This window comes from Dermochelys coriacea, chromosome 1 (assembly GCF_009764565.3).
Source record: "Dermochelys coriacea isolate rDerCor1 chromosome 1, rDerCor1.pri.v4, whole genome shotgun sequence".
NCBI classification, from domain to species: Eukaryota; Metazoa; Chordata; order Testudines; family Dermochelyidae; genus Dermochelys; species Dermochelys coriacea.
In genome coordinates, this window is record NC_050068.2 from 348,246,176 (window position 1) to 348,271,573 (window position 25,398).

General features: G+C 48.3%; 2 protein-coding genes across 7 annotated transcripts in view; one reads left to right on the plus strand and one right to left on the minus strand.

The window, feature by feature from the left end:
* Positions 1–288: 288 nt before the first annotated feature.
* ANKRD16 (ankyrin repeat domain 16) lies at positions 289–23,773 on the minus strand. Of its 5 annotated transcripts, none has more exons than XM_038388682.2 (8): positions 23,358–23,773; positions 22,227–22,581; positions 15,329–15,549; positions 10,483–10,525; positions 9,090–9,198; positions 6,449–6,610; positions 2,562–2,640; positions 289–486 (listed from the first exon to the last, which is right to left on the minus strand). In XM_038388682.2, the coding sequence occupies exons 2-8, from the start codon at positions 22,562–22,564 to the stop codon at positions 326–328; spliced, it is 1,113 nt and encodes a 370-aa protein (XP_038244610.1). In that variant the 5' UTR covers positions 22,565–22,581; positions 23,358–23,773; the 3' UTR covers positions 289–325. The 5 variants fall into 5 exon arrangements, with proteins under 5 accessions (XP_038244610.1, XP_038244620.1, XP_038244599.1 ...); XM_038388692.2 differs by having other exon boundaries at positions 23,347–23,773; XM_038388671.2 differs by having other exon boundaries at positions 23,133–23,772.
* A 500-nt stretch (positions 23,774–24,273) lies between these two features.
* The window catches only part of FBH1 (F-box DNA helicase 1), a 46,877-nt gene continuing 45,752 nt past the window's right edge, over positions 24,274–25,398 (plus strand). Inside the window, exon 1 of one of the 2 annotated variants that reach the window (XM_038388636.2) lies at positions 24,274–24,373. In XM_038388636.2, coding sequence (XP_038244564.1) covers positions 24,334–24,373 — 40 coding nt within the window. In that variant the 5' untranslated portion in view covers positions 24,274–24,333. The remainder of the gene's footprint in view (positions 24,374–25,398) is intronic. The other variant, XM_038388614.2, reaches the window with a different exon arrangement.

A 25,398-nucleotide genomic window follows, 5' to 3' on the forward strand; every position in this document is an offset into this window, starting at 1 on the left:
ATAGCTGGTGCGGGAACTGGTAGAGATCCTATGATGATGGGGCACTAGACAAATGTTTGTAAGTCCCGTCCTATGGAGTGTATTATCCCCATTATGCCCTTGGGTCACAATCTATGTAATATGAGACATTCCTATGTAGCTTTATTCCTAATATATTTCCAATAAGCAATGTTACTCAGTCCTTACTCAGCACAACTTCCATTGTCTTAAATAGGAGTTTGCCTGAGTCAGGTCCTCAGGATATTGCCCTTTGTTAATAATTCTATCAGGCACAACACAAAACAGTGATGCTGAAAACAAACTTTTATTCTCTCCTCTGTCAGTTTCATGTGCTAACATTTATTCCCTTGAAAAGCTGTAGGACGTCCGGTTTCTTGGCAAGCTGCCATGCAAATGTTCCAGTGTTGTCCAGAGAGTCCTGCAATCCCGCCTGCAGGAGAAGCCACACACAGGCTGCGTGCTGGCCTGCACAGGCCATGTGCAGGGCTGTAAGGAGACAGACATTGACATGGAAATGAAATCAGCAAACAGGGATTTGTATTTCATATACAACGCAAATGTCAGACTCCCAGCAAAGGGAATCAATCCAGGAAAAACTGGCCACGGATGAGTAATGACTTTAATTCCTTTTTCAATTATCACATGCAATCAGTGCCCTGTATTCTGCAGTCCTGGGCCTTGAAACTGCACTGCTGTGTCCATTATGGATGCAGACAACAGCGGTGGTAAATTAAATAAAAATGTTTCGGTTTGTTTTGTGCAGCAAGGAGCTGCCACGTTCAAATAAAGCACCATCCGCCTAATCACTGTACAATATCACTAGCAAGAATGACAATCCAAGATCCTTAAATCAATGGGTGCCACTTTCACAGGAGACCGGCCCCAGCAACCTACAGAATCTGGCCTGTGAGTCTTGGCAAGGAAAGAAAAGGTTTGTACTGTGTGTGTGGCTCAGCTGTGTAATGGCTGATTCCATTCACAGAATCCATGGAACACACAGGATCAGCTCTGGTGTACATTGATGGGTAAATGCTCCATTGATTTCAGTGGAGCTATGCAGAGGTAGGATCAGTTGCAGATCTGGCACACAGTCCCTAACCATACAATGTACCATGTGCAGGGCCATCCCTGGGGGGCGGTGCAGAGGCCCGGGACAAATCAGCCTGAATAGACCCCCTTAACATTTTTTATACAGGTGAAATCTGGTGTGGGGAGGAGACACCAGTGCTAAGGGGTGGGGGACGATGGAGAGTCACAGGATGGCACCTGTGCTAGGAGGGAGGGGTCTGGGGTGGAAGGGCAATAGATAGGGTCAGCCTGGCGCTGGCGTGTTCTGGCAGTGCTGGGAAGCTGGCAGCCGGTGCAACAGCGGCCAAGCAAGAAAAATAAATACAACGCACACTTCCTGTTGGTGAGTGTGGGCCCAACCCTGCTGCCGGCACCAGGCCCCGCCTTAAACCCCCGGGCTGGCCCTGCCCCCCAGACACCCTAACCCCCACCCCGGCCTGCCTAGTGCCCCCCACACAACACACACATACTGAAGTGTAGGGCCCTCCAAAGCGCAGGGCCCAGAGCAGTCACCCCGATTCGTCATACCATGTGTCAGTCTTGCAGAGTAGCAAGGCTGCAGCATGTTAACCAGGCTGTAAGTGGGTCCTAGCATGGCTGTTGTACTGGTAGGAAGGTCTGTCTGCACTTTGTCCTGATAGCTAGGTTAGCCAGTGCACCTGCCTTCTTTCTTGGTCCAATCCTGCTAGGCGCCAAGGGCATTCTGCAGACTGCCGAGAGCCTTCCACTTGCTCTCAAATCAACTGGGAGTTGAGGATGTTCAGTGTCTTGCAAGAGACACTCAGCACCTCACAGCTATCTGTGCAGGAGGATACCCCAAAGTACATGACAGTCACCCACAAACCTCTGTCACTAGCACAAACAGCTGAGGCAGTGTGGGACAGAGGTCCAGACTAAGCCAGAACGCGCGGATACTAACACAGTAGGGTGTCAAGGAGTGAATGAGCAAGAGTGGCTGACTCAAGGTCATGGAGGAAAAAAATGCAGCTGTACAGGTGACCTGAACCACTTGCACTGTAACCGGGGCAAGTGAGTGTAACAGAGCCTGAACACACCTGATCTATATGTAGACTGGGAGAGAGCGTCTGTGGGAGACTGACTGATTGACTGGCTGATGGGGGGACTGTTCATGATGACTCTAAAACCAAGTATTTAGACCAACCTGATCACTCTGGAGAAGCCATGAGTTGCCAGTTTTGGCTGCGTTGAAAACCATTTCATTTTTAGAAACATTAATCCGAAGGGTGACTCATTTATTATTGTGCACAGATGACATTGCCAATTCAATGCAATTACTACGGTGACAAGCTTTGCATCCAAATTCCACTTACTATTCATTTACAAGTCATACACTTGGCACTGGCTAAAGATTAGGCATTGAACACATTGTGCTGTGATCTTTCTGGGGCAGGGATCCTGTCTTCTGACCTGTTTTTAAAGTGCCCTCTGCAGTACTGATGCTCTACAAACAACAACCAACCAAAGGGCCTTACCAGATCGACTTTTCCCATCTTTAGCATGCAGATCAGCGCCGAGGGACAAGAGCATTTGGATGGTACTTGTATGTCCTTCCTGCAGTTTTAAGCATAAACACATCTGTTGCATGATTGTTAAGCAGAACCAGCCCTTTAAATCTTTCATTTGTGAGCCTAATACAACCTACAGGAGTGGGAATAGAAAAATTCCTCTGTAAAGCAATGTTTATAAGAGCTCTCTATATGGCCAATGAGCAGCACCATAAGCAAACTGGCAAACCTTTGGAGAGCTATAGATACAGGTGCAGATTCTTGTGTCCAGTCAAGGAGCAGAGAGGTGGGGGCTCTGGATCCCTGATCCTGGGGCCAACCAGGATCTGCCTCAGCCCCTGGCATATCTTAGAGCAGCAGCAAGCTGTACTTGGCTGCCAATATCCCCAAGGGGCTATTCCAGCAGCTGGAGATCGCCAAAGCACAGCTGTGTTCCTTGCCACATCACCTCTTCCCCAGGAACATCTCCTGCACAGAGACAGAGCTACCAGGACAGGTCGATGCCACTCAGCAATTCTCCCTATACAGGGGGAATTCTCCACTAGCAGATAAGCTATATTCCTGTCCCTTTGTGCTGTCCACAGCATGCCGAGGCTCTGGCCATTGACCAGCACTTTGGGTGACATTTTGATAGCTCGCATACCTATTAGAGCTCTTTTGCCATAACAGCGGTAATCAGTTGCAGGGTTCCCCTATGATTTAATTGCTTCTGTCAATCAAGATTACTGTCCTTAAAACCTGTAGAGCAGGCTCCTACCGTAACCACATTAAATGGCACAGGCATGTTTAGAAAGTGAGAGAGAGAGAGAGAGAGTGTAGGACCCAATCCAGTCAGGTGCTGAGCGCTCTCAGCTCCCACTGAAGTTACTAGTCGAAAGGAAGTCAGCTGGAGGTGAAGGCAGTCAGCATTTTTTGGGAATGCTCATCACCTTACTGTGAGTACCAGTGAAAGATCCCTTTTCAAATGCTGGAGACTGAAATCCTCAACCTATCCACTGAACAGATATAGTATGGCAGTTTGTCCCACACACCCTGCTAGTTACCTGAACTCTGATTGAGTGGGAAGCACCTCTAGGGATGAAAGGTTATTTTTTGATCCTTACCCGCTCAGCTGAAACTGCCAACAGAGAAGCCCATTATTGCTAATGTGTGGTGGGTTTTTTGATGTGGATCCCCGACTCATGTATCAAGGGTCCCACCAATTCACTTATTGGCTACCCCATGTATATACAACAGAAAGCATGCAGGCCAGCCCGGGGTCTAGTAGAACCAAGTTGTTGCTGCCACACAAGGAATTTTAGAGTCAGCATATCCTTCTTCACTAAACCAGCAGAAGAAAAAACACGCAGCCCCATAAGGCAAGGGATGGTGCTCTCCAGCCATCCTTTCTGCTCCATTCTGGGAATGCACCCTCTGGGCAGAGGGATGGTATGTCACTAACAGGTTTCAGATAGCAGCCGTATTAGTCTGTATTCGCAAAAAGAAAAGGAGTACTTGTTGGCACCTTAGAGGACTATCAATTTATTTGAGCATAAGCTTTCGTGAGCTACAGCTCACTTCATCGGATGTATAATGTATAAATTTATTAGTCTCTAAGTGCCAAAGAACTCCTTTTCTTTTTTATGTCACTAAGAGCACAGCCTCTGAAACAGAGAGCCCAGGCTGCAAAGTTCAGATACGCAGCTGGATCAGGATCCAAGCTTGAGAGAGTTCAGCTTGGACCATGCTCTGCTTTTAGAGCAATGCTGAATCCTGCAAGATCCTCCTGCAAAATACACCAGAATCCTGGAGCCCCTAAATGCCACGAGTCCTGTTATTCAGTAGAGTTCAAATGGCATGACAAGTGGAATTCAAAGGCCCCAGGACTGAAAGTCTGTGTCTGCTCTGAGGATTTTGAAGAATTTTCCCACTGTTGCTTTGTCACCAGTACAGCTCCACCCAGGCTAGCAAAGGCAGGAGAGCTCATGTAGAATGACCCCTAGTGACAAGGCCTAAAGGCGCGTCTTGTTAGCATGTTAGTCCATTTAAGGAAGTGGTCCCCAACCTTTCTGTGGCTATAGCATATTCATGTTTCCAGAAGAGTGTGGCGGGCGCTGGTTGACCAGCCACTGAAATGCCGCCGAGAAGCGGCATCATCAAGAAGCGTCACTACCGAAATGCCACCGAGAAGCTGCAGCATTTCATCGGCGACGCGTCTTGGCGTTGCCACTTCTGGGCAGCATTTCAGTGGCTGGTTGTCTGGCGGAAGCGCTCCCTTGTCAGTAGGCGGGCACACATAAATGCCATGGCGCCCACGGGCACTGCATTGGGGACCACTGATTAAAGGTGTCAGCTGATCTTGCCTTTCCCCTCCAACCACCACTATGATCAAATGACTAAGGCCATGTCTACACTACGGGGTCTACAGCAGCACAGACCCATAGAACAGACAGCCTACAATGAGAGAAGGGGCTTTTCCATCACTGCAGGAACACTACCGCCCTGAGCAATGGTAGCTAGATATACGGTAGCAGTCTTCCATCAGCCTAGCTGTGTTTACACTGGGGCTCAGGGAGGCATTGCTATGGTGCTCAGGTCTATGGAGCTTTCATATCCCTTAGTGCCATAGCTATGTCAACCTACATTTGAACTATAGACCAGGCCTGAATCCAATTGCTTTTATCCTCTGCTGGCCAGTCAGCCCTAGAATCCTCGATTTACTGTTAACAATACAAACATTGGCAGCTGATGATTTGTTAAAAGAATTAGGCTTCATTAGGTAACTGTGTTTTCTCCCATACTGGAAATCTGGTCTGATTACTACAGAAGTCTAGGATTGCCACTAGCGGGTGTGTGTTTTAGATCAGAGACCTATGTCTTATTAATAGCTTCCAACTGAGCTGGATTTGCTATCTGTTTGCATTAGCTCTGAAGGCACTGGCATTTTCCAAAGGATTTCTATGATATTTGTAGAATCTTAGAAGAACCCAGAGATTGCCTCAGTGACATGGACTAATGATCCATCGAGTCCTGGATCTTCTCTCTGGCTGTAGCCAATTTTGGACGCTTCAGAGGAAAATGTAACCCTCCCATTTCCCCTAAATAATGCATCTGATTTGGCTGTTTCTTCCTCACCTGCTAATTAGGCTTTGTTCTGCAGCATGAATGTGGATAGCCCTTTTTTGTACTTCCCCTCCCCTTTCCCATTTACTGTAAAAGCTGCATATTCCCTCTGTTCACAGCACCCAGTGCATTACTGTATGCACACACCGACAGCAATAAAAATCGTGAGATAGCAGATGGCTTAGCTACAACGGCCTTAGCAGCAAATTGAGTTGAAAGCATAATTTGATTTTAATGTATTTATAAATGCACAAAAACCTCAAAACAAATTAGGCTGCACAGTGCAAGTGACACTGATCCTCAGAGAAGAACAAAAAACCATCAAACATTTTTGCAAATCAAACGGTGTAGTTATTTGCCATGGCAGAGCTGGGATCTTTTCCAAAGCATATTTACAGTCACACACACGCACACACCCCCGCTATAAAATGCGCCCCTGGCAACCAAGAGGACTTTCAACCAGTGCAGCTGAGGTAGCAGCTGAGGTAGGCCAGCTGGGGCTCCTCCAGCCACAGGGGGCAGGGGGACTCAGGTAGGATGTGGGACTCGGGTGGTAGGGGTGGGCTAGGGGGCAAGCCTCCCCGAAGGGGGGGTTCACCCGCTGCCCCTGGCAGAATTTGTACCATTCTGCAAAGTGCTAACTGAGCCAGTCTTCAGATGGCACTCATGGCAAAGACCATGCTGACATATCCCATCATCTCTGTTATGGCTTACAGCTGCATTGCACAGGGAGCAATCGAAAGGAGGCAAACCTTGGCTGCATAATGTAGCGCCGTGAGTTGGATTGACGTTGCTCTCTCATTGACATCGGCACCAAGATCAGAGACAAGGAACCGGATGGCTTCGTCCTGGGCCGTGACTGCTGCCTGGTGCAAAGGCCGAGCACCTACAGCATCTGCAGCTGTATAACAGACCTAACGGGGGGCGGAGAATAAGGACCCATGAACAGCTGTGCCAAATTGCCATGAATGATCACCAACTTGTGTACAAACGATGTGTCCGGCCAATGCCATGACAATGACAATAATGAAAACACATGATATTTTACTCATCCCCCATCAAAAAAATTATTCACCCTACTCTAGCAGTAATGCTGGGATAAAACCTGTGTGTGTGTGTGTGTACATTTGCATCAGCTCATTTACCAAGCTTTGGAAACTATTTGCAAAGCCTTCTGGACCCAGTTCTCTTTTCCTTTCCACTGGTGTAAATCAGGAGAAACATTATTGACATCAATGAAGCTACACCTTTATAAAACCATTGTCTTTCCAAATGCATACAACACAGTAGTCTAGCTACAACAAGGTCATCATTTCACAGTACGCTAGATATTAACATCTAGCAAATCAAAGGAATCTGGTCCCAACATGTAAAGGGATGCTATCAAGTCAAATTTGGATTTGCAAATGTGTTTGTACAGCCCCAATTCTCATGAGGGCCTTCAGACATTATTATAATGTGTGTTATACTTAATCATAATCATACTGTTCCATTATTTCTTTTAATTAAATTTCAGTTGAAAGAGTTTAAGACAAGCAAACGTTCCCCTTTTCAGTGCTGCCATGTCTCACAATTTTATAGCAAGTCTTGTGCCTATATTTAGTATTTTTCTTAAAACCCCAGCTTCTGGAGTCATGTGAACAGCTTTCATTTAAAACACAAGTATGTTTTTAGCTTTGATGGCTAGCATAGAAAATTTTGAAGACCAGAAGGCCAATAAAAAGAATGCAAAATGCATTAATACTGTCACGGACCAGGATGAGTGTGGTTAGGCCCAGTGGAAGGAGCAGCAGCGAGACCTAGTGGTGGGAGCAGTGGCGGTCAAGAACCAGAAGTCAGAGTCAAGGACTAGAGCAGGGCTGACACAGGAGAGATCACAGCTTGCAGGCATACGTGCTGAGCAGCCATTAGCCTAACGCTGCTACTGGGCTTAAGAGCACATCTGTTGGTTCCTCCAGCCAATTGGGCTGTCTGGTTAATCAAGTGATTCTGCTGCAAGCCACCTGTGCTTTGGCTGTGAGTCCTCTGTTGCTCACTAGAGAGTCAGAGCCAGCTGGTCCCAGGCTCAGCCACAAACCCTAATTTCTGACAATTTTTTTAAAAATATCTGATGATTCTTAAGCCAATTTCCTGATTTTGAGGGGCTGATGCTTGATTTTTGAAAACCTGAAGTTGGTAGTACTGCCTGTTTAGCATTTGCCATCCAAACATTGCAGCACCAAGCTAGCACATGAGGACCAGAAATGAAACTGTCTAGGAAACGAACAGTCTCTTCCCATTGTCCATGCGGTGAGAAATGCAAATGTAAATCAACTTCACAAACCGTGAGAAATACATTAGATTTTTTTTAATACTTCGAGGGTTTCATAGTCTAAGTTGACAACAGTACATAAGTAATGAAGTGTTTGTTATTTTGAATATACAACTGGATCTAACAGCAGCCCTTTGAGCCTTTTAGAAGGAAATCAGAGGTCATTGGGAAGAAATACTGGGAGCTACAGCTGGTATAGGCAGAGAAAATTCACTTCCAACACAACCACAGCAGGAAATCTACTGGTCCTCATAAATCTACTGCCAGAAGAAATTCTGGAAGTGTGGTCTAAGCATAGGCTAGAGAGCCAGGAATGCCCGGGTTTTAATCTCGGCTTTGACACCAGCTCCTTCTGCAGCTTTGGGCAAGTAAGTCACTTTACCCACTCTGTGCCTCAGTTTCCCCATCTGTAAAATGGGGATGAGACTTATATCCCCATGTCACTTGAGTGTTTGTGATGATCTGTTACCTAGCTAGTATTTATACAAATCATTATGGGGCGGGTGGATAGCTCAGTGGTTGGAGCATTAGCCTGGGTTGTGAATTCAATCCTTGAGTGGGCCATTTAGGGATCTGGGGCAAAAATTGAGGATTGGCCCTGCTTTGAGCAGGGGGTTGGACTAGATGATCTCCTGAGGTCCCTTCCAACCCTGATATTCTATGATTCCGAAGAGGTGAAGCTCTAAGGCCCAGATTCACAAAGGTACTTAGGCACCTAGCTTCCATTGAAATCATGGGTCGTTAGATTGGGGAATCTGGGCCTAAGTACTGTTCATTAGGGTCAGACTGTGAAGGCCTTCTTGCTGCTCATGAGTAGCCCCCCTGAGCCAATGATAACTTGGTAACAGCTCATCAGTGGGAGTCATGGGCACACATTCTGGTCTTTAGTGGAATCACCACCATTAGCCACACCACTCACTTTTTACTCAGTTCTTCTATTAGCTTCAGAGCGAGTTTGCCTGAATAAAGTCCTCCAGATATGGCCCCATACAAGTACAAGAGCTAATATCATTCTCTTTGGAGGGTGGCGTTTGGTATCTGGAACCTGGAGAGAAAGCAATGTGGGTCTCTTGACACCATACCTTATGCTTTTCTAGAAGCAGCTGGGCTATGTCGATGTGCCCATTCTGTATCGCATCCATAAAGGGAGTCACTCCGCATTTGTCCCTGCTGTCAGGTTCATACGGGCACCTTGGAAAGATCATAAAAAAAATGCTTGAGACTGGTGCACTCAGGGCTGCTTTGTGTTGTTGGAGCAGGTCACAGTAGCTGGACTGTTTCATTGTATTTGACCAGAAGGCTTTAGACCTGTATGTGAGGCATTCCAGCAAAAATGATCACGTGCCCCTCTCTCTTTGTCCTGTGTTGTATCGTATTGAGTGTTGGCATGTGCCTTTAGAGTGCCCCTGATCTCTTTGGGGCAGAAAGCTGTGATTTGTTTGGCTCAATTCCTGCAGGGTGAATTTCTCCCCCATGCATAAGAGGGGGCAGAAGGTCTATGTGCCACTTACATCACACTTAAAGTCTCTGAATAGAACTTCTGTGGGGGATAAGTGGCGCACAGGCCCTGGGCTGGCACAGGGATGAATTGCATCCTTATAGCACAGTGTACAAACATGGCACTACATACATCATTATTATTGTGAGCCAAATCCCAAAGACAGTACTCAGGCAGAAATCTCATTAGAATGAATGGGAATTCAACCTGAGTAAAGACTGAGTCAAAACTGAGAATCTGGCTCAGTGACAACACAGTGGATCAAATCCACCCCATGCCAATCGTAAACCAGGGTTAAGTGGGGCTGGGAGGGGTGTGAAGTCTGATACTGGGGAGGGTGTGGATGGAGATGGCTAGAGCCTCCCTTCTTCCAAGTGCAGCTTCAACAGGGGGCAGCGCTGGTAAGGAAGGAAGTGTGGCCAGAATGATTCAATTCTGTTTCCCAGCGGGCTCTCCAATGCCAGGATGCTATGGAGCCTCAGGCAGAAAATACAGCTACCCCTGGTAGAAAGCAAGAAAGAAGGTGGTCCCCTCATCTCAGGGTGAACCCCTGTATTGTGGCACAGTGGGTCTCTCTGGTGCAGGCAAATGCAGTAGCTGGGCTCAGTCAAGTCCAGGGGAATTACACCAGGAATAAACTAGGCCCAGATGGTTCTCTCCTTGTCATAAGGACTCAGGCTGGTTATGTAATTGGGGCCTATGTCACAGTGAATTCTGAGGCAATCCAGGGAGTAAATACATCTGAAATCACCATAATCAGCTGTGAAAAGTGAGAGGAAATTGATAGGTTCTCAGGGCTCACAAACGTGCAGCTGGGATTTCTAAATGGCATCAATGTTCTGGGTGTCTGTTTAGTCAAGCAGGCCATGTGCTGTAAATGAAAGGGGGGAATGGGCTGGGAGGAGGGAAGGGAGAAAGAGCGGGTGTATGTGGGTGGTTAAATTTCACAAAAAAATTAGGACAGGAAGCCTGCTTACCGCTCAAGAAGTGCTTTCGCTACGTCAAAACAGCCGTGCATTGCTGCGAGAGAGAGGAAGTGGATGGTAATTCATGTTTTCATGTTTCCCCCACCTACAAAGGAAAAATAAGTGGGTCTGTTCCCCTTTGGGCTTATTTGTGATGTATAAAGAAGCCCTGAAATATTTTTAATTGAAACCTTTTACTGCTTGTTATTTTTACATTAGACATATCAGGAATATTCAAGTTTCAGAGTAGCAGCCGTGTTAGTCTGTATTTGCAAAAAGAAAAGGAGTACTTGTGGCACCTTAGAGACTAACAAATTTATTTGAGCATAAGCTTTCGTGAGCTACAGTGAGCTGTAGCTCACGAAAGCTTATGCTCAAATAAATTTGTTAGTCTCTAAGGTGCCACAAGTACTCCTTTTCTTTTTTAGGAATATTCAATCGTCTCTATGTCCTCCAAGGACTCTCCAGACAAAACAGGAGAGAGAAGTGAAGTGGAAGCTCTGTTTGCCCTGAACTGAAGAGAGAGGGAGAGAGAGTGAGGGTACAGAACAAAGAGTTTTAAACAGTCTGAAAAATATTTCCTTCCACTCTCAATTGCTCAGGTTTTGCTTCCTTGATAATTCAGCTGGACATGTTTGGTGCACGGCACAGTACAACACACTGACCATTGGGAGCTGAGAACAGGCATGCTAAGAACATGCACTTAGCACATTTCCAGTCATCAAGTCTCCTGGGGGAAAACCCCAGGGTAAAAAGGATCTGAATTGCAAATGTAAAATCCTCTCTGGCCTTCTTAATACATGATACTGCAGCAAAATGGGGGATGAACCCTATTTTTTTCCTTTGTAGGCCACCTTCATATAATAAAACCAAACTCACAGCTGCTAATATCAGGTTATTTACTCATTTTGATTAAGGAGGACAACACAGTAAATGTTTTGGTCCCCACAGCCAACCACAGAACTGCAGTTGAAGAAGAGCTCTCAGCATATGTTGCACACAAGTGATAGTCTTAGCTTTAATAGCAACATTGCCAACCTCAAGAGATCAAAAAACCATGAGTCAGACCCTCAAAAAAAAAAAATCACAAAATTGAAAAAAAATCATGAGATTTTTAGTCTGTCTTTTAACATAGTTACTCCCCTCTATTCCTCTGCCAATACGTGTGTGACAATTTTGGGTTGAAAAGTCAACCTCTGACGCTCCCAAAAATGTAAAACGCCTCTCCCTGGCTGCTCAGATGGAGACTTCTGCTTCATCCCTAGGACAGGGAGCTCTGCCCCCCGTGCCCAGCCCTGAAAATCATGAGATCAGAGGAGTTTCTCATGTCACTGCAACGGTTTCTCCTGCAGGCACCAAAATCCTGTGACATGATCAGTTTGTGAGAGGTGGCAACACTGCCTTCCCCTGGCTGCTAGAACAGGACTCCCCTTCTCCATCTCCATCATCATCCCCAAGCTGGGGAGCTGCCACTAAATCCCCTCCATCTCCTGCCCCATCACTGTTCTCTCCACCCCCCTCAGCCTCCCTCCTGCCCCCCATACTCCTTTGCTCCTCCCACTCCTCTGCACTCCCTGCAGCCTTCTTCCTGCCCCTCACCGCTTCCCTGCAACTCCCTTCTCAGCCTTCCCCTGCATCCCATTCATCTGCAACCCCTAAATCTGCCCGCTGCTCCCCATCATTCTCCTCGCCCACCCTTCACAGTGTCTCTGCTGCACCTCACAGTCCCTGCGTTCTGTCCAGCCCTCTGGGCCATTCTGCCTGTGGACACGGCTTCTATCTCATTGCAAACAGTGGGAGGCGGCAGCCATCTTTATTAAGGGTAGCCTCGTTCGCTGTTGGGAAATAGTGGCCATCTTGCTGGCTTCGAAGCTCAGCCCCACTGACAATTATAGAGATGGCGGCCATTCTGAATAATTCACGAGTTGGCGCCTTTTGCCGTGTTTTCACCCCTAAAATCACTAGGGTGATAAAATTGTGGAAGTTGGCAACACTGTAATAGCAATAGTCGAACAATGAAGCTGGTGTGTTGTGGTCATGGTTTATAGCACTGATCAGTCACAATGAGCTCTCCGTCTTGTGTTGTACCCACCCATTGTCTTGTCTTATACTCAGATTGCAAACTCTTTGGGGCAGCGACTATCTTTTTGTTATAGGTGTCTTCAGGGCCCAACATAATAGAGCCCTGATCGCTAATTTGGGTATCTACGTGTTACTCTTGTCCTTGCTGAGGAGGGTGGTGGTGGGGTAGGTAGAAGATGTCTCCCATTCACACCCACATCTCTCAGGGGGACAGCTGGGTGCCAAATGGGAATGCACCTCACACAAATGGGAGGGGGGCTTGGGGCAGCAGCAACCCCCCAGCTCTGGGGAGAGCTGGGCACCCCCATGTGTGAACCAGCATCTACAGGGCCCTGCTACTTTGGGGGGGGGGGTGCAGGGGAGCGCGGAGCCGCTCTCTCTGCCCCCCAGTGTGAGCTGAGACCTAGAGGAGGCAGAGCATCCCATTTCCCATGCTGCCTCCAGCAGCGGGGAAGGGGCTGGAGGCTCACCCTTCTCCCAGTGCTGCTGCTTCTAGGGGTAAAGGGAGGTCAGAGCAGTGCAGGGGAGTGTAGAGAGAAAAGAAGGAGGGGTCAGGGCTATACAATAGGGGATGTGGGGCCTTCAGCTCTACCCCCTCCCCAACCTCCCCACATCCACACACCCTATTTCTGTCCTCCATTCAAAACAAGTCCCCACAGTGCTGAGACTGGGATGGCGAGCTGGGAACAAGCATGTTCGGTGCATGGAATGGGCACATAACGCAGAAACTGGCATGCAAAGCTGAGAACAGGTGTACTCTACATGGCACTACACACAGTATTAAAATTGTGGTTGGGAGCTGAGAACAGGCAGGCTCGAAGCATGCCTCAAACACACTGCTGAGACTCGGGTAAGGAGCTATTGTAACAGGCTGAATTCATCTCCTATGGGGTTGTCTCATTCAGCTGACATCTCCTCATTGAGATGAACGAGCCATTTCACACCTGAGTCTGTTATGTTGCAGAAGGACATGAGAGCTCATTCCCCATACACCAGGCCCAGATCTGCATTTCCATTCTCCTGCCCCGCTCTCCTGCCTGCAGCTGGTATGTGCACTCTTGACAGCCACACCATCTTCCCACCTCCCCACGCCCCCTCCAAGCTTACCAGGGGCATGGAGTGGCAAGGAGCAGAGTTATGGACACCCAGTGGTGCCTCATGGGCTTCAGTTCAGCTGCATTCAAACCTTTGAAAGCCAGGAAATGAAGAGTTAAAGTAAAGCAAACAAACTTCAGTAATCCAGGAAGTACAGAAGGTGGAAGCCAGCCCCGCAAAGCAACCTTAGCTCTCTGCTCTCTTTGAGTGATGATCCAGTACACCCAGAGCACACACTAGCACTCTACAGAACACTCTGAGAACAGAGCACGTTAGCACTGTTGAACAAAGTCTAACAAACACTTTCTCTTCACTAAAGCAAAACTCAGGTTTAGATCAGGTGTCGCAAACTGGAGCTACCTACACTACACCTGGGCCTACACTCAAACATTGAGCCCACTCCCCACAAACCACTCTAGACTTGATAAATGTTACTATCCCTTCACCCTTGCCTTGAGGATTCCTTCTGATACATGGCCTTCACTCGCCCCTCACTAAGTCCCAGAGACCACCACACTGCTGACAGTCCCCACGGCAAGAATACCCCCATGCACTGCTACTGACGCAGACTACAGAGCTCAGCACTGAAATAAGCTATATTAAATAAGCTTGATACTGGAAGGTACACATGGCCTTTTCTCATACTGCAATCACAGCTCTGCCAAGCTGTTCTAACTGGTCCCTCTACCATTCTGTACACTTACACCTCACACAGTGAATGCAGCTGCAGCACTTGCACATTAAATGCTGGAATTCAAATCTATGGAACACAACACAACTCAATGATGGCACATTCTCCTAATCCTTCCTTATATCTACTTATTATAGACTCATACATTTTAAGGCCAGAGGGACTATTAACTAGTCTTATCTCCTATATAACATATGTCAGATAATTCCATACAGTTACTGGTGTGTTGCACCTAATACCTTGTGTTTGATTCCAGCATCTTCCAGAAAGGCTTGACTTGAAGACCCCAAGAGATGGAGAATCCACCATTTCCCTTCGCTGTTTGTTAAGTTTTGCACCATCCTTACTGACCCATTCCCCGGGGCTATTGCCAGCTCCGGAGGGGCAGAATTAAGGTTGTGTTGTGGGGGTGACGTGAATCTTAAATGTTCATTTCTTGATTTTCAGAGATTTGAGGGTAGCTGAACTCAACATTCTGGAAGGGCACAAGACACAGCCAGGCAACCTTAACTCTGCGTTAATAAAATTTTGGGGCATTTAGTTAATTAATCCTGAAAGTACTCATGTGAGGCCTGGTAAGTATTATCCCCACTCACAGATCGTTAAACTGAGGCACCGAGCTGTTAAGGGACAGTGAGTGAGGGAATGAGGATCCGATCACTAGCCCCCACTCCCTACCATGGACATGATTAATGTTATTAGAATATAAGGCACAGTTTGCACAGGTGTAAAAGGACTATATAACATGCAAGGCAGTGGAGAATCAGGCCTGCATGCTAATCCAGGTATGCTCCCAGTCTAGTAACAGCTCCAACATCCAGCACTGATTATTCATACCCCTAGCAGGAATACATTATCACCCTTCACACAGGCACAGATCAAAACTGCCATTTTAGGGGCAACTGCAAGTGATAAAAATTATAGCCTTATGCTCTTCTAATCCCTGAATGACACAAACTCTTCTGGGGCCATTAGAAGTAGGGTCCATACCTGCCGTGTGCAGAGGAGTTCTCTTTATTTTGCTTTCTGTGTTCCAGCTGCTCGGAGACACAGTAAGCAAGTACTGGATGATCTGTGGATCACCCTCTCGACTTGCTATATGGAAGCAATTCCAGCCATCTTTGTTCTTTAACAATGGATTTGCTCCATGCTCAATGAGATCTTTAATCACCTCCACATTCTTCCTGGTGCAAGCCATCATGAGAGGAGTCCTTGAAAAGAGAAAGGAGAATAAACACACAATGCATCCTCATTATACTACCAACTGCTCCACAGCCAGTCCGTTAAGATCCAGACTCCATTGCTGTAACAACTGAGTTTGAAGCAAGATTTAAGGTTGGTTGTGGCCAAAGAGGGTTCTAGCACAGTGTGTGGGTGCAGATCACTTGCCAGGATAATCTGGGTATACTTCATTTAATCATTTCCCTGGCATTTGCAGGGGCCTCCAGCAGGTCCCTCCTGTTCTCTGCCTATGGCACGAAACAGTCTAGTCTCTTGTGGCCTACAGTATTTTGGTTGTTGGGTTTAGTTTGAGGATGATGGATGGTGTTGATGGCCTGTGACATACAGCAGATCAGACTGGCTGATCTAGTGTTTCCTTCTGGACTGTGATTCTATGACAGTTTGGCCAGCCAGTGTAGACTAGGACTATGGACCTAGTGAACGCGGTGTTATCATCTTATCCTCTTGTAGCCCGCCTACAGATAGGATAGATGATCTACTAAAGCCACTACAATCTAGGGGAGATCTCCTTTAGTTCAAGTGATCAAGGTGCTTTTGAAATCAAAGTCCAGGATTCTATCCCCAATGCTACATGTGAATGGTTTGGCTAATCATCAGCATACAGGTACAGCATATGAACTCATGACAGATTCTAGAGCACCATTTTCTCACAGTTAGTTTGTTCACTGTGCACCCTGACTGGCTGTGCCACTTGGGCCCAAGTGAGTTTCAACCAGCTGAAACATTGCTACAGCAGAATAACTGGAGAAAGAGCCAAATGGCTGACATTGGAAAACCTTCTCATCACAAGGAACCAATCAATTTTATGTGCACACTGGCATACCAACACGCTCTTATTTTCCACTAAAATAAGAGAGAAAAGAAAGGCAGTGTGTACTTGAGATTTTCTGTTGTAGCTGCAGCTGGTCAGATCAGTACTTTTTACCCACTACCGTCCCATTCCCTTCATCGGCATTGATAGGAGTGACTGTAGATAACAAATCACAAATTGGACAAACCCCTCTTCCAAGTCAATATGCACTAGCCTCCCAGAGAGATACTCATGCGGGGCAATCAGCGCAAGTGTGATTCTTCATACATTTTTTTTTTTTAACGTTAAAGACTGTCCTCATTACATTGTGGTGTGAAAACTTAATAAGACTGTGGATCGCACTGGCATCTTCCTAAGGCCTTGAGGACCACCCCCAATTGGTCTATATAATAAAAGTAATGACTACCTGTACTTAATATTGTGACCCCTCCATCTGAGAATCTCAGCGTCCCTCATAAGCATTAATGACCACACTTATGTCCAGTAAAGAAGTAAAGAATTCTCATTTTACAGATGGGGTAACTGTGATACAGTGTGACTTGCTGAAGCCCATAGCAAGTCAGTGGCAGAATCAGGAACAGAACCCACATAGCTTGACACCCAGTCTGACATCCTAACTGTAAGACCCTCCTTTTATATGTAGGTAAAATAAGTGCATACAAGTGTAATAATATTTGATTTGATGGTATTGCCCCTTTTTTAATTTAACTGCAATAAACTACATTTGATCAGCTGTGGCTTCACCCCAGTGCCACAGTCTACATTTGAGTATCAGGACACTGATTTGGGCATCACCTGACTCACGTCTGATTCTTGCAGTCACTTATGCACATGCTTAACTTTACACATGTGAGTAATCCCATTGACTTCAATGGCACTATTCACATGCAAGCATGCCTAGTGATTACAGGGTCAGGATCTACATTTGCAGTCTCCTAGTATTTCTTTCACCCTTGCGGTCAGGGCCAGATTAACCTTTTGTGGGCCTGGCACCAAACATATTTGTGGGCCCCCATGGAGCCAATGGAGCATGGCGCAGAGAGGCCAGTCCCCAGAGCAAGGCCAGCCAGGGGCAATGGGGCATGGCATGGCAGCGGCGGCCCCACTCCGCCCAGCCCAGTGCGAGGGCACTATTTACAAACCGGCAGTTGCCAGATGCACAGGGGCCCACCTGGTCCTGGGCTGCCAGCATGCCCCTTCCCCTCAGGGGGCGGGCCCATGCTGTGCCACACAGCCCCAACAACCAACGCTCCCCAACTCCTTATGGCCAGAGTCCCCCTGGACCCACTATGCCCAGCACCCCTCCCGCCCGATTCCTCCACAAACGCACAGCGCCCTGCACAACACCACCCCTGCCCAGTGCCCCCCTGCCCACAACCGCCCAGCACCCCCTGTAGAACTCTCATTCCCTAGTGCTCCGAAGCACACATCTTCCCTGCCCCCTCACAGCCCAGCACCACCCCAGGCCTCTAAGAGACCCACTCCCCCACGCCCTGCCTCCCGGCCTCACCGGCCCTGCTGGGAGGCGACTGTCTGCCAGGCTAAGCTGGCAGCGCAGCCAGGGCTGGTCCTGGGGCAGCAAATCGCTCTAGCCCCTTGAGAGTGGAGCGATCAGCCAAGCCAGGGCCTGCCCCGGCTGGGCTCCCTGAGGACCCAGTTGCCTGGAGAGGCCCAGCCAACTCCCCCCACCCCCCACGGTCATCCCCCCGCACCGGCTGAGACCGGCCAGGCTTCTGCACCAGTCCTAGGCAGCTCGGCTCCGGGGAGACAGGCGGGGCCCCACAGATGGTGGGAAGCAGAGACTGCCCGGAGCCAGAGATGCGCTGGAGGCCAGCCAAGGGGCAGAGAGAAGCAGGGGGGTGGGGACAGGCATGGAATCATAGAATCATAGAATATCAGGGTTGGAAGGGACCCCAGAAGGTCATCTAGTCCAACCCCCTGCTCAAAGCAGGACCAAGTCCCAGTTAAATCATCCTAGCCAGGGCTTTGTCAAGCCTGACCTTAAAAACCTCTAAGGAAGGAGATTCTACCACCTCCCTAGGTAACGCATTCCAGTGTTTCACCACCCTCTTAGTGAAAAAGTTTTTCCTAATATCCAATCTAAACCTCCCCCATTGCAACTTGAGACCATTACTCCTCGTTCTGTCATCTGCTACCATTGAGAACAGTCTAGAGCCATCCTCTTTGAAACCCCCTTTCAGGTAGTTGAAAGCAGCTATCAAATCCCCCCTCATTCTTCTCTTCTGCAGACTAAACAATCCCAGCTCCCTCAGCCTCTCCTCGTAAGTCATGTGCTCTAGACCCCTAATCATTTTTGTTGCCCTTCGCTGTACTCTTTCCAATTTATCCACATCCTTCTTGTAGTGTGGGGCCCAAAACTGGACACAGTACTCCAGATGAGGCCTCACCAGTGTCGAATAGAGGGGAACGATCACGTCCCTCGATCTGCTCGCTATGCCCCTACTTATACATCCCAAAATGCCATTGGCCTTCTTGGCAACAAGGGCACACTGCTGACTCATATCCAGCTTCTCGTCCACTGTCACCCCTAGGTCCTTTTCCGCAGAACTGCTGCCGAGCCATTCGGTCCCTAGTCTGTAGCGGTGCATTGGATTCTTCCATCCTAAGTGCAGGACCCTGCACTTATCCTTATTGAACCTCATTAGATTTCTTTTGGCCCAATCTTCCAATTTGTCTAGGTCCTTCTGTATCCTATCCCTCCCCTCCAGCGTATCTACCACTCCTCCCAGTTTAGTATCATCCGCAAATTTGCTGAGAGTGCAATCCACACCATCCTCCAGATCATTTATGAAGATATTGAACAAAACGGGCCACAGGACCGACCCCTGGGGCACTCCACTTGACACCGGCTGCCAACTAGACATGGAGCCATTGATCACTACCCGTTGAGCCCGACAATCTAGCCAGCTTTCTACCCACCTTATAGTGCATTCATCCAGCCCATACTTCCTTAACTTGCTGACAAGAATGCTGTGGGAGACCGTGTCAAAAGCTTTGCTAAAGTCAAGAAACAATACATCCACTGCTTTCCCTTCATCCACAGAACCAGTAATCTCATCATAAAAGGCGATTAGATTAGTCAGGCATGACCTTCCCTTGGTGAATCCATGCTGACTGTTCCTGATCACTTTCCTCTCCTCTAAGTGCTTCAGGATTGATTCTTTGAGGACCTGCTCCATGATTTTTCCAGGGACTGAGGAGAGGAGCCCTCGGCCAGCCAGTGGGCAGGCTGAGGGGAGCAAGTGGTGGGCAGGGGAGCCAGCGGGGTCTCGGGGCGCAGGGCAAGCGGGGCAGGCCAGGGCCCCTTCCAAGCATGGGCCTGGCTACAATGGCGCCACTGTAAACCCGACAGTGCTTGCAGTGGGTACTTTCTGAGCATGCTCGTGCCCTCGAAGCAGATCAGAATACACTGTCCCTGTCCCCAAGCAGTTTACAACCTAAACTAATCCTCTGCTGCACTAACATGACTCTAGGCAAATGGCAGCAGCAAAGGTGCCAAGCCTACCAGCCAGCACCACGTTCAGCGCAATGAGGTGTTAAATTCAGTCTAGCTGGACCATACGAACACTAACCTAATGAAGAATTGACAAGTCTCAACAACACTCCACTAAATCCTCTCCCTTTTATTCCCAGGATGGGATTATAGTCTATTTATTCGTGGGAGATTTCTTCAGTTCAATCTAGGGCAGACACCCCCGAGGTTGTCTCTCTCCCTTCACCCTTAGTACGTTTCTCTTTCGTTTTACAATCTCACCTCCTCTTTGATGCCATGAGGGAGCGACACACACACGGTGTCTTTATTTTAACAGCTGCTACAAGCAGTCTCAGAGGGCATGCTGCATAGTCATATACGGTCTGTGCCTTAGTCCTGGCAAGACCATTGCATTACCCAGCGCCTTCCATGGAAGGTTGATTGCTGCAGATTGCATGCAATTTGCAGCAGAAAATTGCCACTTGGCTGGCTGGGCTTCTGCCACACAGTCACCCTTAGCTGCTACTTCACTGGTTTGATTTTGTCAGCCTACGTGCCAGTTTAAGGGACGATAACGTGACACCGGCTTGATTGAAGTACATAACTTTTGACTAAATACAGGCCAAGAATGGGTGCATAATAAACCATAATGTATTACAAAAGGGAGGGAGAGAAACAAATCCCTTAAAGTAAAATCTAGAAAGTTCTCCACTGATTTCCATATCCCATGCTGCATGTGGTGTCCAGTGGTAAGCAAAGAACCAGACAAGTTAGAGATGGAAAAGATATCACCAGCTCCATCTTCCTGGCAGTACTGTATTGTTCCTCACAATACCAACTGAAGAACTTGGTCTAGCCTTGTTTTCAATGTCCCAAACAAAGAGGCCTCCACCATTTTCACAGCATAAAGAGTCTAAGCTCTTTTCTCAGGTTATATCTACACTACAGAGCCTATGCTGGCATTGCCCCTATTGCAGACGCAATATACCCCGACCAAACCAGGAAATCTGCTGGTGTAGGAACAGCCCCTCCCCAAATAACATTAACAATGCTGATAGAAGCACTCTTCTTTCAGCATAGCTGCGTCTATGCTGACCGAGTCTATGCTGACCGTTTGGTTAGCATAGCTATGTCACTAGGGGTGAGGTTTTTCCACACCCATGACCAACACAGCTACCCAGTATAAGTTTTAAGTGTTGACCAGGCCTCAGGTTTTAAACTGGGGCATGGGGTGAGTGGATGTATATTTCTGTTAAGGGTAAATCTTTTCCCTATTGCCAAATTTTGTCATGCATTGTATGAATAGTATCTATGTGCCCAGAGAGTTTAGTAATTGGGTAAATAAATAAAGTGAATACTAGATCTCACTTTCAGGAAGTTTTCCCATACTACTTCTTACATTTATCTTTTTACCGCACTAACCTGATATTAGCAATGATTTAACAACTTAACTGCTAGCATAGATGGGACAAAACTCTTTGACATTGACAGAAAGCACAATGTATTCTCAAGTAGGCAGAGATTTAATCTTCTCTTTGCTAAACTATGCATAGTATATATAAGGCCACAGATTAATATGCATCAATCCCAATGCAACTGGATTCCAGGGCCAGAGGCTGGGCAAACAAGTATGTATTGGGATTGATGTATTGTTGCTTTTGGAATTTGTAGGAATGAAAGGTGCCATGGGAATATAAAGGTATCAACATATCTAGATTTGCTGTGTGAGACAAGTATCTTCCCCTGCTCATGCTTATTTTGTCAATGTCAGGAGTATTAAACAGACTGATGATTTGTAATGATAAGAATTAGGTCAGTGCCTCCTATTCATGCTCTAATTTCAACTTTAAATATTAACTGAGAATTCTTTGCTGCCTCACGTGATCCTGTCCCACCACCACCTTGGTGAATAATTCAGCTTCATTCCCTTGCAGTAATACTTTACATTTATATAGCAATTTTAATCTGATAATATTATTATTTGTATTACCATATCGTTATTTGTGTTATCAGGTCCGCACTGTGCTAACCATTGTAAGTGCTTTCCAAATATCAGTTTATTAAGGCTCACTATACCACTCAGAAGTAGGTATTATTATCTGCCCATGAATTTCTCATTCACTCATCCTTTCATCTGGGCACTCTAGATTTTAAAGGTGGAAAAACAAGCAAAAAAAGGGTTAGTGATTTGACTGGGGTCATTCAGTGAGTCAGTGGGAGATCTGGATTAGATTATGATTCCTGGACCTATGCGCCAACTATTAGACAATGCTCCCCCATCATCCCCCAAACACATTTATAACACTAGGCAGATCCTACAGTGAAACAAGCCAGTGACTTACCAGTCTGCCTTTTTCAAGCAGTCTATCCTTGCACCTTTATCCAGCAGATACAACACACAATCTCTGTGACCCATGGAAGCTGCTTCGTGGAGGGGCCTTTTGTAGTCATTATTAAACATCTCAATGTCCATTTCCAAGGCTTCTACTAAATGGGTCAGAACATCTAGGTGACCGTGCCTGGCTGCATAGTGCAGTAGAGTGTCCCCAGATTTCCCATAATGTTTCCACCGCACTTCCTTGCTCATTTCCTCATCTCTCTGCAACTCCTCTTTGAAAAGGTCTAGCCTGCCTTCTTGAATCAGCCTGAGAAGTTGTTTCTGATTTTCTGCTTCAGCCATAGAGAAATGTGTGGCTCCTAAGACAAACAAACAAACAAACAAACAAACAAGCAGCAAGTTTGGGACAGGGAGATTACAAAATAAAATTAGTGATGAGATTTTAAAGGCTAATTGGAAAATCTATTATCATAAAAACAGTCTTCATATAAATCCAAAACAAAGGTGTCTCCCACCAAATGAATCAAGGGTGGCAAGTCTGTGATATCTGACATCACTGGTTTAAAATGTCCACAGGAAAATATCGAGAGATGGTGTATGTTTGTGAGCAAGTGGAGGTTCCTAAGTGGGCCGGGAAACTTAAGTGGATAAGGTTTCAGAGTAGCAGCCGTGTTAGTCTGTATTCTCAAAAAGAAAAGGAGTACTTGTGGCACCTTAGAGACTAACAAATTTAACAAATGAAATGCATCCGATGAAGTGAGCTGTAGCTCACGAAAGCTTATGCTCTAATAAATTTGTTAGTCTCTAAGGTGCCACAAGTCCTCCTTTTCTTTTTAAGTGGATAAGAAATTCTTACAATCAGTGTCATAAAAATAGCTTTTATAAATAAAAATGCTCCCCCGCACCATACCTGAACTGAAGACGTAGTAAATAAGCCAGTAAAGAAATCAGAATTGGATCATATACATAAAGACAGCAGTTATTATTTAATACCAGGCTTTTCAACAGTCAGCCATAAAATTATCATCGTAACAAAGCTAAAAAAGCTTGTGGGATCAGCTACACAAAATGAAGAAGACCCCAAGCTACTTGCATGCGTCACACTAAAATGGCTCAAGGCTCACATCAGACACACCAGAGTCCACGGAGGGCTGTGCTGAACTGAACTCCTTCCCCTTCCAGAAGCGGTCTTCTTCGGGTGGACAAATGCCGTTTGCCCTGACACTTTATTTTAGGAACACTATGATGGCTGGAAGAGACCCGCATCCCCATCTCAGTGCGGGATGATTTAAACCTGCCTTAGGAAATGGATCAGATTAGGCTAGTGGGTAGAGCTGCAACTGGCAGGGGGACCATATGTCCCATTTTGGCCAGGACAGTCCCTTTTTTAAGCCCCGTCCTGGTCCTCCCGACTTTTTTTTTTTTTTTCCCCCCCCCCTCAAATGGAGGCATTTGCCTCCTCTTGCTCTTGCCAACTTGATCAGTTGGCAAGAGCAAAAGAGGACAACCCTGGTGCGGCGGAGAGTGCGAGGTGGGCGAGCAGAGATGCCAGCCCCTCGCGGGGGACGGGGTGCAGAAAGTCCCAGCATGGGGGGGGGGCGGGGAGGGGGCTGGCGCGGTTTCAGCAACGGGCAACGGCCTCCGGGAGAGTCCCAGCGACAGACCAAGAGCCGGGGAGGCCGCAGGGCTCCCGTGACCAGCCACAGCCCCGTGTGCGTGGGCTGACGCAGAGCCGGGGCCCGGGGGATTGGCCGGGAAGGGGAGGCTCCCCCCCCCTCCGCGGCATGACATCAGCAGGACGTCACAACCCCGGGTGACGCCAGCGTGACGTCACGATGGCATCACGGCGTGTGTGTGACCTGCGGGCGGGGCTGCGGCTGTTACCCGCCAAGGGTGACACTGGAGGGGAGGGGGGGGGGCCGGGGGAGAAGGAAACAAACTCCGGGCACGCTTTCGCTCGTCCCTTGGCCGCGTCCCGCCCCCGCGGGAGAAGGGCGAGTCTCATTGGAGGGGGGCGGAGGCCGCGCGCTCGCTGATTGGCGCGCGGCGGCGTCAGTCAGGCGAGGAGCGGAATCCCGGGAAGCCAGGGCGGTCCGGGCGCAGGCGTTTGGATGCGGGAAGCGGAGCCGCTCCGACCGCCGGGGGAGCAGAGTGAGGCTGGTTCGGCTCCGGCCGGGCTTGGGCCGGGGCTTGGGCCTGGAAGGGTCCCCGTTGGGGGCGGGGCTAGGGCCTGGGTCAGGTCTGCAAAGGGCGTAGGGAGGGGGCCCGGAAGGGGAGGGGTATGTGCTGGGGGGCGGGGATAGGGATAGGACCTGGAATGGGAGGGGTATGCGCTGGGGGGCGGGGATAGGGATAAGACCTGGAAGGGGAGGGGTATGCGCTGGGGGGCAGGGATAGGGATAGGACCTGGAATGGGAGGGGTATGCGCTGGGGGGCGGGGATAGGGATAGGACCTGGAATGGGAGGGGTATGCACTGGGGGGCAGGGATAGGGATATGGGCCTGGAATGGGAGGGGTATGCGCTGGGGGGCGGGGATAGGGATAGGACCTGGAATGGGAGGGGTATGCACTGGGGGCAGGGATAGGGATAGGACCTGGAATGGGAGGGGTATGCGCTGGGGGGCGGGGATAGGGATAGGACCTGGAATGGGAGGGGTATGCACTGGGGGGCAGGGATCTAGGTGGAGGGGTCTGCATTAGGATAGGGCCTGGAATGGGAGGGGTATGCACTGGGGGGCGGGGATAGGGATAAGACCTGGAATGGGAGGGGTATGCGCTGGGGGGCAGGGATAGGGATAGGACCTGGAATGGGAGGGGTATGCGCTGGGGGGCAGGGATCTAGGTGGAGGGGTCTGCATTAGGATAGGGCCTGGAATGGGAGGGGTATGCACTGGGGGGCGGGGATCTAGGTGGAGGGGTCTGCATTAGGATAGGGCCTGGAATGGGAGGGGTATGCGCTGGGGGGCGGGGATAGGGATAGGACCTGGAATGGGAGGGGTATGCACTGGGGGGCAGGGATAGGGATAGGACCTGGAATGGGAGGGGTATGCGCTGGGAGGGATAGGACCTGGAATGGGAGGGGTATGCACTGGGGGGCAGGGATCTAGGTGGAGGGGTCTGCATTAGGATAGGGCCTGGAATGGGAGGGGTATGCACTGGGGGGCGGGGATAGGGAT